General features: G+C 40.8%; 1 protein-coding gene across 4 annotated transcripts in view; it reads left to right on the top strand.

Annotated features, from left to right (window-relative positions):
• fbxo38 (F-box protein 38) overlaps positions 1-17,940 on the top strand; it is a 157,552-nt gene that overhangs the window by 8,774 nt on the left and 130,838 nt on the right. For all 4 annotated transcript variants that reach the window (XM_080035578.1, XM_080035577.1, XM_080035579.1 and 1 more), the window contains exons 4-6: positions 3,088-3,251; positions 15,210-15,375; positions 16,090-16,365. In XM_080035578.1, coding sequence (XP_079891704.1) covers positions 3,088-3,251; positions 15,210-15,375; positions 16,090-16,365 — 606 coding nt within the window. The remainder of the gene's footprint in view (positions 1-3,087; positions 3,252-15,209; positions 15,376-16,089; positions 16,366-17,940) is intronic.

Genomic DNA, 17,940 nt, shown 5'->3' with positions numbered 1-17,940 from the left:
TAAGGTTTAACAATAAACTTTATAAAGACACTTAAAAAAACGATCTCTTCCCATACAAAAAGTTCTGACTTGGATTAGGCTACTTGATAGAGCGATCGATGTGTATAAAACCATCCAGTACGTATGGTCTGATGACGGGCCGTTATATTAATAATAAACAGCGTGCTGCACAAATATGAGACTGTCCACTGTGACTATTACGTCAAGGCTACATTTAAAAAAAAAAAAACAATAGCTTAAGAATTCTCGTTGCTCTAATGTGGAAGTGGAATATATGATGCAAATTTGGCAGGATGAAAATATTCACAAACAGTCGTATAGCCTGCAAGTAGACTACGCTCCAAATCCTAAACGCGCACGGTGACGTAGGCAAGGTGCAATCGTGCCCAGAGCCCTGTTTCAGGCAGCAGGTTTTACAAACTCTGGATTTAATCCTGCGCTCTGAGTTGCTCAACAGTTTCCATTGTAGAGCCTGATTGATGTATTACCAGATTCCTTGTCCTCTAGTGATCACAGTTTAAATTATTATATTCTTTCTATATTCATATACGGCTATTTAACGAGGCTCATCTGTGACTTTGGGATGACACAAGTGAACGGTAGCGATCGCGTGCAGGCCCAGCCGCAGAACATTTCAACCTGACATAAATCTGTTCAGTGGCACAGACGTTAAAAAATCCCTATTAATAAAAATAAGAATGATATAGGCCTACATACAATACAAATAGGTTTATTAATCTGAATGTAGAACATGTTCACGATGTGTAAGGTGGCCGCCATATGAACGAACGAGGGCTGAGAACAAGGCTACTGATCAGATAAATGATCGATCAAACGTAAAATCATCAGTACATGATAAAAACATCCCAATGGAGATTTCTATGGATTGATTTTGCTTTAAACCAGGGGTGTCAAACTCATTTTGGTTCGAGGGCCACATACAGCCTCTCTGATCTCAAGTGGGCCGGACCAGTAAAATAATGGCAAAATAACGTACATATGTCAACTCCAAATCTCTAGCTTTGTTTTTCAGTAATATGCTTTATCACTCAGCCTACATTTGTAACCTACATTATCATGGATCACAAGGGATCTCTGTACCCCCCAGGAAATGTCTTAGTAAAGGTTGCTGCTGGCCATGGGAACAGGAGGTGCGGCGCGCAGCGCCGCAGCAAAAATTTTGGGGGTATTTTGCTCAAAGATGCCAATATACGCACTAATGAAATAAACAACTGTTTATTTGAATACACAAATACAACAGGCACTGACCTTACAGTTGTCCAATTTTGTTTACTATATGTCCAGGGACACATTTTGTGCAAACATGCAGACAGTACAAAATTAAATTAAATAAAAGTGCAACTTCTACTGTTTTGATTTATTTTTAAATACAGAGGTTATTGGTTGTTTTGGAATTCGTTTTTCCCAATTTAAAACATAAAAATAAAGCAGCATGGAAAATTAGGAAATAAATCTTGTAGGCCTACACTAGCATGCTCCTGCTCGTTTCGCGCGTGCAGAGCCGCGGACACATCGCGCTTGCTAGTACATTAATTGTTCAGCACTAAAAATATATATATATATTTTTTTTTTGGTTTTTACTTTGCCATAAAGCACTGGAGGAAACATTAATAGCGGTGAAGCAAGATTGCCATTTACCATTTCCCACGTTGCTAAAATGTGCTTTTTAAAATTTTGGCTGCCCCCTAGCTGGAGTGAGCATTTTGGTTATTTCTTTAAAAATTCATATCTCCTCACAGGAATGGGCTAGAGACTTACTTTTTTTTTTGAAATGCTCATAAATGTGTGCTCTACAAGTCGCGGGCCGGATTAAATCATCTCGCGGGCCGGATCCGGCCCGCGGGCCGTATGTTTGACACCACTGCTTTAAACTGTACAGGGACGCGTTGTAACAGTGACTCTTTCTTCAGTCGGAGCTGCAGCGTAACAAACTCAGGGTAGGTCTAACGACCTCTATTTAAAAAAAAAAAAAAAAAAAAAAAAAGGGGGTGGTAAGAGGAAAGGTGTCCGACCAGTAACCGTGAGGTCGCTGGTTCGATCCCCGGCACCGGACAGGAGGGTGTTAGTTGTAAAACTAGCAGAGGCTGGTATTACGTCTACGGTGCCCACCATCTCTACCATTGTGTCCTTGAGCAAGACACTTAACCCCAAAACTGCTCCAGGCACGCTGTACTGCGGCTGACCCTGCGCTCTGACCCCCTCCGAAGTGTGGTAACTTGAGAGGGGATATGCGAAAAGACAACTTTCAATGTAACCAACCATTGACTAATAAAGTAACTTAACTTAACTTAACTTAACCTCCAAGAGTGCTGCATCCTTCTGAAAGACTTATTACAATTTGACTTTTTAGAGTCCGTTATATATCTTTTTTGGCCCATTTTGCCTGAGGAAGAGAAGCTGCCTAATAATTATGCACACCTTGATATAGAGTGTTAATCTCCTTAGGCCACACCCTCACTCATTACACAAATAAACATTACTTGGTATGCTTGAATCCAATAAGCACTCAAGTTTATACAGCTTGAAGTTGAAAATTATGCATCAAAATTATGATATGGCCAAAATACTCACTTGCCTAATAATTGTGCTCACAGTGTGTATATATACAGTACATATATGCCATATGCCTATAGAAAGTATTCCCTTTTGAATTTGTATTTTAATACAGTCAGAAATTAAAATACATAACCCTAACCCTTGCAAGCGTAAAGTTCTCTAAAATCTCCTGGACTGGATAAAACTCAGTGGACCAACACCAGCAGATGACATGGCACCCCAAATCATCACTGAACCATATGAAATACTGCATTTCATTTGGAAGTCAAGGAAGCTGCTTGAAGTCCAGAGTGAAGTTTCCACAGTTGAGGTCCCATGTCATCTGCCGATGTTGGACCACTGTGTTTATCAAGTCAAAAGTCAACACGGCTGTCTTTGATTTGATTTTCATGAGCAGCAAACTGTAATCAGCTAAATTAAATAAAGAAAAGGCCTGAGATATTTCACTTTGTGTAATGAATCTAGAGTATATGAAAGTTTCACTTTTTATTCTGTTGTCGTCTGATGTAGGCTTTACAGACAGCAGCTTTCTGCTCCTTTTGAAGAAAATGCCAGATCTGGAGCAGCTTTATGGCCTCCACCCCCGATACCTGGAGAGGAGACGAGTCCGAGGCTACGAGGCTTTCAGTATACCTGGAGTCTTAGAGGCACTACAAACATGTCCCTATCTGCTGGTCAGTCAGTAAACTGTAATGTGAGAATGATATCGTACTGTATTGAGGTGCATTTAGTTTTTGGGTTGGTCAAACTCTGCATTAGTGGTGTGAACGTTCACAAAAATGTCTTAACGGTTACACAACAGATTTTTTTTCGTGTATGCGGTTAACCATGACGTCATTGTCGTTGTGCACCCACACATCTTATAATAGGTCCATGGTACACGCACAGCACACGCACGTTCACCTGTCATTTGTTCGCCGTCATTATCGCCCTTCATTTATTTCCTGTTTAATATAGCCTTTCGCTACAGCTGTGTCTCAATTGAGGGGCCGCATGCTTCTAAGGATAGCCCGTGAAGGCCGAAGGCCAAGTTTTAATTAAATTTTTTTTAAATTTTTTTTTATGGTTTTCGTTTATTGATTTTTCCTAAACGGTTACAAGTGCACACCCCTGTTCTGCATAAAATACTGCATTTTATTGTGTTGAAAATGCTTATATACTTTCTAGGGCCCGACCAAAAAATGGCCGATTTTTTGCAGATTTTTTTATTTTTTTATTTATTTATTTATTTTTATTCCAGCAATCATGTTGAGTGAGATGCATTGTTCCCCCGGAAGTGCATACATGCATAGCATTACAGTTATAGCCTATTAAAATACAACAACACTCCCTTTAGCAATGGCTGAATATATCTGCGGGAGCGAGTGGCATTAATAACTTCAAAACAGTAAACGTTTAGTTTTTAGATGCTTTAATCATATGCCGAATTTATAAACAGACCATATTATTAACTATAAATTAAGTTATGTACATGCCAGAGTTACGTTTATGGATAAATTAATAAGTAAACATTGAATAGGGGAGAACGGGGTTATATGTCACACGGGTTGGTTGTCACAATCGTTATACCTCGGAACCAGAAGGCGCTGTCTGTGAAATTTTGGTATGTAAATATCCAGAATTGGGATCAGAGGTCACCTACATAGTCGTCCTTGGAGTTAGACTGCTGAATTTGAGGTGAGCGGACTGTTTGTGTTTTTCATGTCAAATTGAAAATATTTAGCTCCTCAGTATTTTTTTTCTAGTCTTTTACACAACATTTATTACCCATAAAAAGTGTGAAGGGTAAACTATAGTTCAGATTGTGGTTAGTAAGCTAATTAGTTGTCAGATGGTTGTTGGCCTTGATGCTAGCAAGAAATTCAAGTTGGGGTTGGTCGTCACATTTTTTAGGGGGTTGGTTGTCACATGTTATCCAAAGGCTGCAGCCAGAAAAGGAATCCAATAACGAAAGAAATTGTCAAGCTGCAGGAGAGAATAGATTAGGAAAAGGCAGCTAGCATGCAAAAGAAAAAAGGGCAACAAAATCAAAACAACCCAGTGCATCCCAAACTAGACCAGCTGCCAAGGCTACAGTAAGTTATGTAGGCCTATTTGTCAACTTGACAATGCAATTAAACTTTCAAATTTAGTTCTGCTTTCTTGCCTTATTTTAAGATTATTCCCATTAAGATAACATTGTGACAGACAACCCCATAGTGTGTGACAACCGACCCCTTGATGGGGTTGGTTGTCACAATGTGTAAGGGTGTCTTTAATGATTAATTTCTTCTTTATTACAATAAGATAGAAAAAATGAGGGGTACACATTTCAAGCCAACACTTTAAGCTTCAATTTAATGTAGGAATGACTATTGAAAGATGTTTAGGTGATGAGCAATTCTCACTAGATTAAAAAGTGTGCCTACTTACCCCGTTCTCCCCTAGACAGATTTGTTAAAGGGGTTTGGCGCCGTCAGTGGCAAACTTAACCATTTTGGGGCTCCAGGCGAACAGTCATTTGGGTGCCCTTGCATCTAATGTAACTTATATCGTGCATAATGAGATGAATACTAGGGATGAACAGAAGTCACTAGCTTTTTTCATTTTGGATGGGACTACTCGGGTACCTGTCAGAGGCTTTCTTAGCTTGGATTGGTCTGAGATGCTCACACATCACAGGGTCAAACTGAGCCATTAACTGAACCTGACCCAAGACATGTCCATTGCCTGGTTCATAAAGTTTGCCAAAGTGGCCACGGAGAGGAAGCTTTCTCTCTGACAGGAAGTTGATGATCCACTAACCTGGATTAAAGTCTAATCTAGACCAATATGACTTGCTATCAAACGAATGTGTTTTATTTTAAAAATCCACTGTGAATTACAAAATAGCCTGTGTCCACAAAGACTACTGTATTTTAAATAAAATCTTCAAATATTTAAAAAATAATTAGGTTATAACCCAGCTTCCTTTAAGCATGGATAGTAGGCCTAGTGACTGAGTGTGCAGGGAAGAGAGAAAGATAGACAGATGGAGGGAGGAAGAGATGGCTTTATTTGGCTTTTTTACTTAGTGATCATCACTGGCTTTAGACTGACTCCTGCTGTCGCAAGGCTATCAGCTGTTGTTCTGAACAGCTGTTAGACACGGAGGTGAAAACGAAATTGAAACTTAACTTTCGCCTGGCTGGGCTGACTTAAGGTGGAGCAGCCAAATATAGCCTAAACAAATTAATATTGTTAGCCTACTAAAATACAGGCAATGTTGTGATGTGTGATTTTCATCAGTAGCCTACAGTAGGTCTAGATTCTGCGCTCCGATCGCCACTAACTGTTCTGTAATACACGATCGCCGATCACGTGTTACAGAGAGCCGGCTTTTTTTTTGGTCCTTCTTCTTGTTTGTGACCCGCTCTCGTATGTTCGCTTCATTTTGGTAGGTACAGTATCTCACAAAAGTGAGTACACCCCTCACATTTCTTCAAATATTTAATTATATCTTTTGATGGGACAACACTGAAGAAATGACACTTTGATACAATGTAAAGTAGTCAGTGTACAGCTTGTATAACAGTGTAAATGTACTGTTAATTTACTGACCCCTCAAAATAACTCGACACACAGCCATTAATGTCTAAAGTGCTGGCAACAAAAATGAGTACACCCCTTACTGAAAATGTCCAAATTGGGCCCAAAGTGTTAATATTTTGTTTGGCCATTATATTTTTCCAGCACTGCCTTAACCCTCTTGGGCATGGAGTTCACCAGAGCTGCACAGGTTGCCACTGGAATCCTCTTCCACTCATTCATGACGACATCATGGAGCTGGTGGATATTAGAGACCTTATGCTCCTCCACCTTCCATTTGAGGATGTCCCAAAGATGATCAATAGGGTTTAGGTCTGGAGACATGCTTGGCCAGTCCATCACCTTTACCCTCAGCTTTTTTAGCAAGACAGTGGTCGTCTTGGAGGTGTGTTTGGGGTCGTTATCATGTTGGAATACTGCCCTGCAGCCTAGGGCTGGGCGATTTTTCGAATATATGCGATGTATCGCGAGATGTTCTCCAGGGGATGTATAAAATGACCCTATCGCGACCATCGAATACAAACTGGCACATAATGTGTTTCTTTTTGCCGCCGACACCGGCAAACTTGCTGGTGTTCGCTTCTCTCGCTCTTTCCTGTGGTTCTCTGCCTCACAGACACACATGCATTGGAAACTCACTCACTCCCCCCTCCCAACCAGAGTCTCCTGGGCGCTCCTGTGACGTAGTCTGCAGTGCGCGCTGTATGTGTGTTTACTTTTACCGCTATGTGAAAACAACGAGAAGGGGAGAAAAAAAGACGAGACGGCTCCTATGAGATGCGAACAAGCCTTTCTTTATATGTCCATGGAACAAGCGGGTGGAGGGGGCTCGCATGACGGCGATGGCGGCTGCTGTAGGCTACATGGCATGAACCTTTTTTTTTAAGGTCCATGCTTATGAGAAAAAGGCTACACATGCGAACGAACGGGGGAGGCGGGCGCGCATGACGGCGATAGCAGCCGCCCTACACAGCATGGACCTTATGAGAACAAGTGTAGGGGGGCGGACGATTACTCCGACTTCACATGAGTTTTTGGTCCGACATTACACAACCACGGCAGTACATTTATTATGATCGGCCTCTTATAATAGGTCCATGGCAGCACCAAGGGAGGTGCACACCGTTCATTGTGAACAATGAACTTAAAAGTCTATTAAAAGTAAATGTGCCTGTATTTTTTATAAAATAAAACATACTATTATGGAGCAAAACCTGTTCTGCATGTAAAGTGATGCTGCTATCTTCAGGGGGTTAGTGGTGATAAACAATAAGTAAGTGGTTGTTATGAGTCATAATTAATGTTCCCAGTTTACAGATTAAAAGTAGATTGAAAAATACACATTTGTTTCCAAATAAAATAGTGCTGGATACATTGTATGGGAGTGGTGAAGGATGTGGAATAATCCATAAAATGTGCAAACTCTTTGCCATGTGCAAGTTTCAAATTGTTCCAATGGAAAGCACTAAAGAATATAAACGAGATGTTGTTTCATGTAGCCTAATGCATCATTAGTGCAGACACATTTTGCAGAGACTATTTAAATCATATTACTGGTGTGATGTTATGCAAAACATTTATTAAATTGAGCATTTAGGATGTGCTCTAAATCAAATAAAATCAGTTGTATTTGTATAGCCCAAAATCACAAATACATTTGTCTCAGTGGGCTTTAAATTTCATACAATATGATACAATATGACACCCTGCCCTTACACCCTTAGCTCGGCTGAGAAAAAACTCCCAGTAAAAACCCTTTACCGGGATTAAAAAATTTGAAGAAATCTCAGGGAGAGTCGACAAAGTAAGGGATCCCTCTCCCAGGACAGACATACTGCAATAGATGTCATAAGTAGAGAAAATCACGAAGGAATTTGATCATTGACCAGATGTTTACATGGTAATACTAAAGTAAAGTGCGAATAGAGGAGATTTGAAATATATCGAGATATATATCGTGTATCGAGATATACTCAAAACATATCGAGATATTGATTTTAGCCCATATCGCCCAGCCCTACTGCAGCCCAGTTTACAAAAGGAGGGGATCATGCTCTGCTTCAGTATGTCACATTAGATGTTGGCATTCAGTGAACTGTAGTTCCCCAGTGCTGGCAGCACTCATGCAGCCCCAGACCATGACACTCCAACCACCATGCTTGACTATAGGCAAGACACACTTTTCTTTGTACTCCTCACCTGGTTGCCGCCCCACGCTCTTAACACCATCTGAACCAAATACGTTTATTTTGGTCTCATCAGACATGGTTGCAGTAATCCATGTCCGTAGTCTGCTTGTCTTCAGCAAACTGTTTGTGGGCTTTCTTTTGCATCATCTTTAGAAGAGGCTTCCTTCTGGGACAACAGTCATGCAGACCAGTTTAAAGCAGAGTGTGGTGTATGGTCTGAGCACTGACAGGTTGACCCCCCCACCCCTTCAAGACCTGCAGCAATGCTGGCAGTATTCATAGGTCTATTTTCCAAAGCCAACCTCTGGATATGACGCTGAACACGTGCATTCAACCTTCGTAAACTGGGCTGCCGGGCTAGCCTGGCATTCCCAGACCTGCCACTAGGCGCTGGCAAATTAAATTTGCTGCGCGTGTTGGTCTGGACACGCTCCGTTGAAGCTTTATCAAGAAAGCCAGAAATCTGGCGGGCGCGCCAGAGCCCCTTATATGGTACTATGGGGAGGACGTAACCGGATAACGACAGTGACGTGCATGCGACGTCGAAGCCGTGATAGTAAACATCAAAGATGACTGCGGATATGTTGTGTGAGTTTGAGACTGCGTTGGCCTCGACCCTTAACGATTTGGAAGACGTCACTCAAATCTTTCATTAGCAAGTAAGTGGAATGTTCTATTTTGCCGACCGACAACGGCAAACGTTTAATTTAACAGTTTAACAGCTGTTCGCTAAACGAAAGGGGCTTACGTCGCCTTGTGCATCGCTCTGATTGGTTGTAGTGCTATCCAACTGCGTGCAGTGGCATTTAAAATGCACGAGTAGGAGCCGCCCCTTGAGTTGGAAATTACTATTGATCGTCGCCAGACCCTCTATCGTTCAAGATATCAGGGTCTGGATTTCCAGGCTACTGCCGGGCAGTATTCCAACATGATAACAACCCCAAACACACCTCCAAGACGACCACTGCCTTGCTAAAGAAGCTGAGGCTAAAGGTAATGGACTGGCCAAGCATGTCTCCAGACCTAAACCCTATTGAGCATCTGTGGGGCATCCTCAAACGGGAGGTGGAGGAGCGCAAGGTCTCTAATATCCACCAGCTATATGATGTCGTCATTAATGAGTGGAAGAGGATTCCAGTGGCAACTTGTGAAGCTCTGGTGAACTCCATGCCCAAGAGGGTTAAGGCAGTGCTGGAAAATAATGGTGGCCACACAAAATATTGACACTTTGGGCCCAATTTGGAAATTTTTACCTAGGGGTGTACTCACTTTTGTTGCCAGCACTTTAGATATTAATGGCTGTGTGTTCAGTTATTTTGAGGGGACAGTACATTTACACTGTTATTCAAGCTGTACACTGACTACTTTACATTGTATCAAAGTGTCATTTCTTCAGTGTTGTCCCATGAAAAGATATAATGAAATATTTGAAAAAATGTGAGGGGTGTACTCACTTTTGTGAGATACTGTAGGTTTATCTCGTCTCTCTCTTCTCCCGCTATTTACTTTTTTGGATTTTACGCCACAGACGGTCAGCGTCATGAGAGTGATGTGTAATGGAATAGCAACCCTGTGTCGGTGAAAATCGACACAGGGTAGTAGGCTTTTGTTTTGTAGTAGGCTTTGTCTCGAGTTTGAATACACAGAGCCATGTCCCCAAACTGACTGCGCAACTACAGTGCTGTGTGAAAGTTTGTGAACCCCTTGAACCTTTTGGAATTTAATTTATGTTTACCATTATTAATTCATTTTTATCAATACCAGTATTTTTTATATGAAATAACAGATGTTTCTTTATCAATTCAAATTTTTTATTTTCCAGAAATCAATTGTTAAAACAGATAAATGGTAAATGGACTTGACTTATATAGCGCTTTTCTAGCCGATTTTCTCAGCCCCAAAGCGCTTTACATATCTTACCACATTCACCCATTCATACACACACTCATACACCGATGGCAGATTAAACAAATTATTTGACAATTGTTGTATGTGCAAAAGTTTGTGAACCCTAAGCTGCAGTCCTTAAATCGAGCAAGTAAACACAATCAGATGGGCCAAATTGAGTCATGAAATGGACCAATGTAGTGAGAGATCTTTAGGGAAGAAATTGGGCGGCACTAGATAAAACAAAGATAAAACCAGGTCAGTTTAGGCTCACCAAAGTGAACCCATACAGGTCAGACATGCTAAAAGGGAAACAAATCTCTGAGGATCTCAGGAATAGAGTTGTGATGCTGCACATTTGTCTGGGGACAGCTATAAATTATTTAAAAAAAAGTTTGAGCTCCATCGGTCCATTATGAGGCAAATCATCTACAAATGGAGGACTTTAAGAGTGACTGAACATCTGCCTAGAAGTAGACTTCCTTCAAAAATATCCTCAAGCGCCACAAGAAAAGTGATTTTTCAGTTAAAAGCCAACCCAAACATTACATCTAGTGATTTGCAGACCTCTCTTGCAGCATCTGGGACAGATGTGCATGGTTCCACAATAAGAAGAGAACTCAGTCAAAATGGCTTTCATGGGAGGGTTGCTAAAGAAGCCTCTGCTCTCAAAAAAGAACAAAACAGCTTGTCACAACTTTGCCATAGAGCACCTGGAGATACTTGAAGTATTATTCTGTGGACAGATTAGTCCAAAATTGAACTGTTTGGTCATAACCAAAACCGCCATGTTTGGGCAAAAACGCAACTCTGCCTACCACAAAGAGAACCTTCTCCCAAGTGAAGAATGGTGGTGTCAAATTGTCTGCAATTCTCCAGATGTAATGTTTGGGTTGGCTTTTACCTGAAAAATCACTTTTCTTGTGGCGCTTGAGGATATTTTTGAAGGAAGTCCACTTCTAGGCAGATGTTAAGTCACTCTTAAAGCTCTCCATTTGTAGATGATTTGCCTCACGGTGGACCGATGGAGCTCACATTTTTTTTATATGAATTTATAGCTGTCCCCAGACAAATGTGCAACATCAAAACTCTATTCCTGAGATCCTCTGAGATTTTTTTCCCTTTTAGCATGTCTGACCTGTATGGGTTCACTTTGGTGAGCCTAAACTGGCCTGGTTTTATCTAGTGCCACACAATTTCTTCCCTAAAGATCTCTCATTACATTGGTTTATTTCATCAATCAATTTGGCCCAACTGATTGTGTTAATCTGCTCGATTTAAGCAATGCAGCTCAGGGTTCACAAACTTTTCCACATACAACAGTTGGCAAATCATTTGTTTTATGTCTTTTAACAATTGATTTCTGGAAAAGAAAAATGTTGAATTGATAAACAAACATCTGTTATTTCACATTAAAAAAACTGGTATTGATAAAAATGAATTAATAATGGTAAAAAAAAAATTGTAAAATTCCATAAGGTTCAAGGGGTTCACAAACTTTCACACTACACTGTATATAGGAAATGAACTGTGAAACTGCCGCCTCCCTCCGTTAGTTTCTGTTTTCACCCGAGTAAGTTACAATCATCTCGGACGCATGGACAGCGTTCAATTAAAACCTCTCATTTTATTAGTCCGAACACACACAGCGGCAGCAGTGTTGCTTAAAGGAAAGCGCAGTTGCTCAATTTTATCAGCACGTAACTGCATGCTGCTGCTGCTGCCCAGGGGCGGCCTTAACGATCTCGGGGCCCGTTTCAAGACCTAGTGTGGGGCCCCCCACTTATTTTTTTAAATTTTCTTTATTTTCTATTTTTTATAAATAATGCTTGTGCATGCTCCCCGCAAAAAGAAAAAAAGATTGTGCAATCCAGTTGATTCATAGACGGATCATGAGATAATGGGCCCCCGGGCAAAGGCTCTTAAAGCCCCCCAGATCCCTATCCAGTCAGGTACACTGATTTTATGTGAGATTATTAAGAATGAAATAGAATATATGTTTTGTATTACAACCATTAAATCTGTGTCTGTATTGCATATTCAAACCTTAATACCATTCAATGAAGAACAACACTTAGTCGACGAAGTCCGCTGTAGATTTAGTCAACTAAAATCTGCTTATATTTAGTTGACTAAGACTAGACTAAGACTAAAAGATTTCAGATGACTAGAATAGGACTAAGACTAAATGATGTGATATTCAAAAGACTAAATCACAATTTGCTGCCAAAATTGATCCCGATGATACTAAAGTGTTTCCCGCAGGATTTTTCAGCAGCGGTGGCGTGGTCCCCGAACCTCCTAGGTGGGTCCGGGGGCATGCCCCCCCGGCCAATTTTTTTTTGTACCCTTTACATTTGAATGCATTGATCTAGTGCACTTTGAGAGGAGAATATGCACTAATTACTATTCAGATAGATGGGATTGTTGGTGTTGCAACTTTGCCTTTTGTGTCTTTATTTACAGATTTTGACATTTTTGTATAGAAATGAATATTTAAACACAAAATGCCACAACGCAGAAAATGATTTGCACAATTTATTTACAGTTCTTGCTTAATGCTTAAACCAGACCTGCAAACTCATAAGAGGTGAAAAAGGTGATAAACACCCGACCCCTCTAGACGACACGGTAAATTGGGGGTTTTCCTTTATTTGATTTTTTGGGGACATGGAACTAGACAGGGATATTGGGTGCTATAAATGTGAAGAGGTTCAGTAATGTCCAGAAGTAGGCCTACTGGTTATTATGAGCAATTGATAAGCAGGACCTAAGACTTTAATTTAAAATAATGTGATAAAAATTACAAAGTATCCTTATACAAAGGCCTATAGATACAAATAAAACAAAACAATTCATGAATTTCAAGGGTGTAGGTTGTGATTAAACCTTGGTTTGGGACACATTTTAATGTGGGGGTTTGGGGGTGTCCCCCCCCATAAATTTTTGAGCATTCAACACTTCATTTCCTGCATTCTGGTGAATTTGTATGCACCAAATGTATGTAAAGTAGGCTAATTGACAACATTTAGTTTCCTGGTGACAAAAATAGAATACAATACAATGCAGTAATATTATGCATTCTGTATTGCTTTCAAATATTTATTCTCCTGTATTGTTCAAATATTTGATTTAAACTGTAAAAAAAAAAGGTAATTATTCGTCTCTATCATTGAGAATGTAGTGGCTGGTGGTATTTTACTTGCCTGCAATCTTCTAATATTTAAAAATAATAAAGTGCAAAATGAGGGTATAATCCTGCTTCTGCTTTCTTAAAACTAGTGGTAGTAACTAAGTGTGCAGTGGAGAGAGAAATATAGGCCCTATACAGACAGATAGAGGGAGGAAGAGATAGCTTTATTTTATAATTTAGCTTTTTGATTTGTGAGAGTTATCATCGCTGACTTTAGACTGAGCCGTGCTGTCTGCTCCGTGAGGCTCGAGCCCATCAGCTGAGCGAACAGCTGTCCGACACAGAGATGAAAAACGAAACTGAAACTTAACTATCCTGTCCTGCCTGGACTGGTGGAGCAGCCAAATATAACTTAATACATATTGTACTAAACTGTAACACAAGTAATGAGTTGTGGAATTTGCACCAGTAGCCTACAGTAGTCCACATTCTTCGCTCAGCCACTAACTGTTTCGTTAGTGAATGTTCCGCGATCTGTTTGTATGTCTCGAGCCCGGATACACAGAGCCCTGACGGAAAACTGACAGCGCGACTAAAGGGACTCTACAGTGAGCCGCTCCCCTCCATTAGTTTCTGTTTTCCGCCAAGTAAGTTACATTCACCTCCGACGCATGGACAGTGTTTATGTTAGGCATTGCCACGTTTCTAAAATGAGCTACGTACCAAAAAAAAAAGAAAGAAAAAAAGTAGAATAATGAGGAGGAGGAGAAGGATTTTAATAGCAGCGGCGGAGAAAATATAGCAGCGGTGGCGCGCCGCTGCTGTGTGAACGTGGGGGAAACACTGTACTATTGTGAAGAGATTTTTTATAAAAAACAATAAATATGGGGCGAAATATAAAGAGGGCATTTTGGGGGCCCCAAAGGGGCTTGTGAGGCCCCGGGGCTTCAGGCAATTGCCTGGTTTGCCTCAATGGACGGCCCGGCTCTGGGCGCCTTGTGTTACATTACCGGTACTGCAGCCAGGCTCTACTTTTCACGGCAGTATTTTGGTCTTTAGATGTCGCCGAACCAAAATTCCTCTCTAGTTCTGCTTTAATCTCAACCATGGTGTATCCCTTTGCCTTGGAAACTGAATTTCAACAAATTCCGCTGCATTCCGGTTAACAGTAGATTCCGTTTTTATTGCCCAATTCCGTGATTCCGTCCACGTTTTCGTTATTGCGGAAATCATAGGGCCCTACAACCCCCCCCAAAAAATTTGACGACCAACTGGAATTTCTCGCGATCATCAAGGCTTAGAACCATCCAACAAATAGTTAGCTAGCTAACAACCATCTAAACTATAGCTTACCCTTCACACTTTTTAAGGGTAACAGGTGTTTTGTTATAAACCCATTGTGTAAAAGCCTAGTAGAAAAATACTGAGGAGCTAAATATTTTCAATTTGACATGACAAACACAAACAGTCCTCCCACCTCAAATTCAGCTGTCTAACTCCAAGGATGACTATGTCGGTGCCCTCTGATCCCAATTCTGGATATTTCAATACCAAAACTTCACAGACAGCGCCTTCTGGTGCCGAGATAGAACGAATGTGACAACCAACCCGTGTGACATATAACCCCGTTCTCCCCTACTATCAGGCATTCAGAAAATTTCATTGGAGTTAGATATATTTGGCCTTCCGTTTACACAAACGGTCAAAAATAGAGGAAATATCACGGCTGAAACAGAAACGGACAGCTACATATGAGGGTTTTCTATTGTGTGAGTACACCAGTCGTTTACTTTCATCATGTTTTATTGTAATGCACATTGACTGACTTAAAAAAAAACTAACTGACCTTATTTAAGGGTGTGGAGACCTCCCATCTGGAGCTGGTGGAAGCCATATGGAACTACATGCCTCAGGTTCACGTACTCGGAAAGTTCCGCAACCGTAATGGGGCGTTTCCTATTCCCGCTGAGAACAAACTCACCATCCCCATAACTGCAAAGATCCAGACCCTACATCTAGTTGGTAAGTAGGACATCAAACCAAAGGGACGGTTCCTGCTACCGCCTCCACATTGCAGCTGAATGACAATGGAGTAAACTCAGCTCCCTGTTTACTGTGTTGCGTTATTCCTCTTCATTTAATTTATTGGCAGGCTCACACTGTGTACCGCTGCTATGACGTCTAAATAGTAATGTAGCTGAATTAACAGTGCACTAAAACCATTTAAGGACTTTCTGTGTAGCTGCTATCAACATCCGGCATAAGCCCTGCCTAGCAAGTAAGGGTACTGTCGGTAGTGGAAATGCAAGCCATGTAGGGGTAACCGTTCCGTACCAAACCATACCGTATCAAGCCAAACTGTATCGCTAACTTAACCAAGGCTTTAGTGCACTGTTAATTCTGTGCTGAAAATACCGGAATGAGGAGTGTTCTTGTTGGATGGAATTGAATTTAAATGATCAAATAACTGGAAAGATGCAGCACTCCCCTTGAGGCAATTCAAAAGAAATCAGAAAATCAAAATACCTTGTTAGCGAAATAGACAGCTTTTTAAAGTCACTCGTGTGGTTATTCACCATCCAGATAATGAAATTCACCAGGATAAAATTATTGTCAGTATTATTTATCACGATAAAATCTTATATGGTCCTACTAAGAAGTCCCTTGCTATGTCACTCAGTTCCTGAAATACCATAGCTGCATTGATGTACTTTACAAAGTGTTTCTTTGTTGTAGGTGTTAATGTCCCAGAGATCCCATGTGTGTCCATGCTGCGCCACCTTTACCTGAAATGGGTCCGCCTCACCAAACCACAGCCATTTAAGGACTTTCTGTGTGTGAGCCTGAGAACCTTCGTCATGCGGAATTGTGCAGGGCCAACCAACTCCCTCAAATATGTTCCCCTGGTTACTGGTTTAGCGTCAGCCCGGAACCTGGAGCAGCTCGAGTTAGTAAGGGTGCCCTTCCTGGGAGGGCTGATCCAACATGTGGTGGAGGACAGCTGGAGGTCAGGTGAGGTTGGGGTGGTTATACCAGAGAAATATGTTCTAATTACGAAATAATATAATTGGATTAATTAATTGTTGTCTTGACTTTTTTGGGTGAATTTATAATGATATGTTACGTTTGTAAGTTATGTGTCCTGTTCCCATATAAGTTCAATCATATTACTGCTGAAAGTAGGAACAATCTGGTTGCATGTGCAACTGTGGCACAGTAATAGTTAATGTCCTAAATAAAGTATCACTTATTTAGTTACGTTTTTATACCCTAGGAGTTAGGGGTTTCTCCCGAGACGAGACGACGATATTTTTCTGAGAAGGGCGCAATATAGTGCATGTCCGTGTGTTGAAAGTGTGAGGACTCTTTTCGGCTCTGTGAGAGTGGTTTTGACACTGCATCAACTAATGCCAGTCAGTGCTACACACACCTGATTGCAATGAGTTGATGCAGCAGCGTCACCTATCTACTCTCTCTCACGGAGCTGAAAGATTACATGTCCTCACAGAAAGCGAATGAACGAGAGACGGCAGTTAGTATGGATCACGATGTGGTAATGTGTTTGTGTTGTTGATGTAAATAATGACTATTTCAGATAATGGTTATCTGATGATGGTGAAGCAAAGCAAACTTTGTGTTAGTACCAACCGCTCATTCATTTAGCAGTAAACACTGCAGTCTAGTTTCGCTCTTGTGAAATTGTATACACGTTGCTTGGCAACGCCCTTGTCCCGCCCGTAGCCTATATCACTCTCCCTTTTAGCTCTTCTTCATTGCATTCTCTTTTTTTTCTTTGATAGTTCAGCCCCGTTATCAGTCATTATGACGACAAATAACTGTCTCAAACGAGGCTCCCGCTCCCCTTCCCTCACCTGGAGGGATAGGCTTCTCAAATCGCGTTACAGTGCCACACTGAAATCTGCGACCAATACGGATATGTGACCATAGAGCCTGCACGAGCGAACCGAAAATCGGACTGGGTGTGCGACCAGACCAAAAGCAGTAATAAAAACTATATAAAAACGTCTTTCTTTGCACTGATGGTCTCGTTTGCTTTTAAAGGTAATTTATGATTATCGGAGGAAACATGAGGCTGTTTAAAAGATATTTCAATGTTACTCGTAGCCGCTTTAACTCATTACACAAATACACATCACCTGGTATGCTTAAATCCAATAAGCACTTAGGTTTATACAGCTTGAAGTTAGGATATATGCATAAAAATTATGATATGGCCAAAATCCTCACTTGCCTAATAATTGTGCACACAGTGTAGAATACTTCAAGAAGGACTTTAACAAAAAAATTAAAGTAGAGGTTAAGCCCCTTGAGATTAAGCATCTTGTTTTCAAGGAGGTCCTCACAACAAAGGAAATAAACAAGTAAATATATAAATGATAGAAATACAAGCACATACACACACAGGCTCTTACAATCATCCCCAAAACCCCGCCGATTGCAATACATCAAAATTAGTAGAAATTTGTGCAATTGTCATATGTAGGCTACATTATTAAGAAATAAGTAAACCAACCCAATTCACAATATATGAATACATTGGGGCTAGACCATATCCCACCCCACAGA

The sequence above is a fragment of the Ammodytes marinus genome (genome assembly GCF_949987685.1).
Source record: "Ammodytes marinus genome assembly, chromosome: 10".
Taxonomy (NCBI): Eukaryota; Metazoa; Chordata; class Actinopteri; order Uranoscopiformes; family Ammodytidae; genus Ammodytes; species Ammodytes marinus.
The sequence above is the reverse complement of the archived record's forward strand: the minus strand, read 5'-3'. Positions and strand labels throughout refer to the sequence as shown.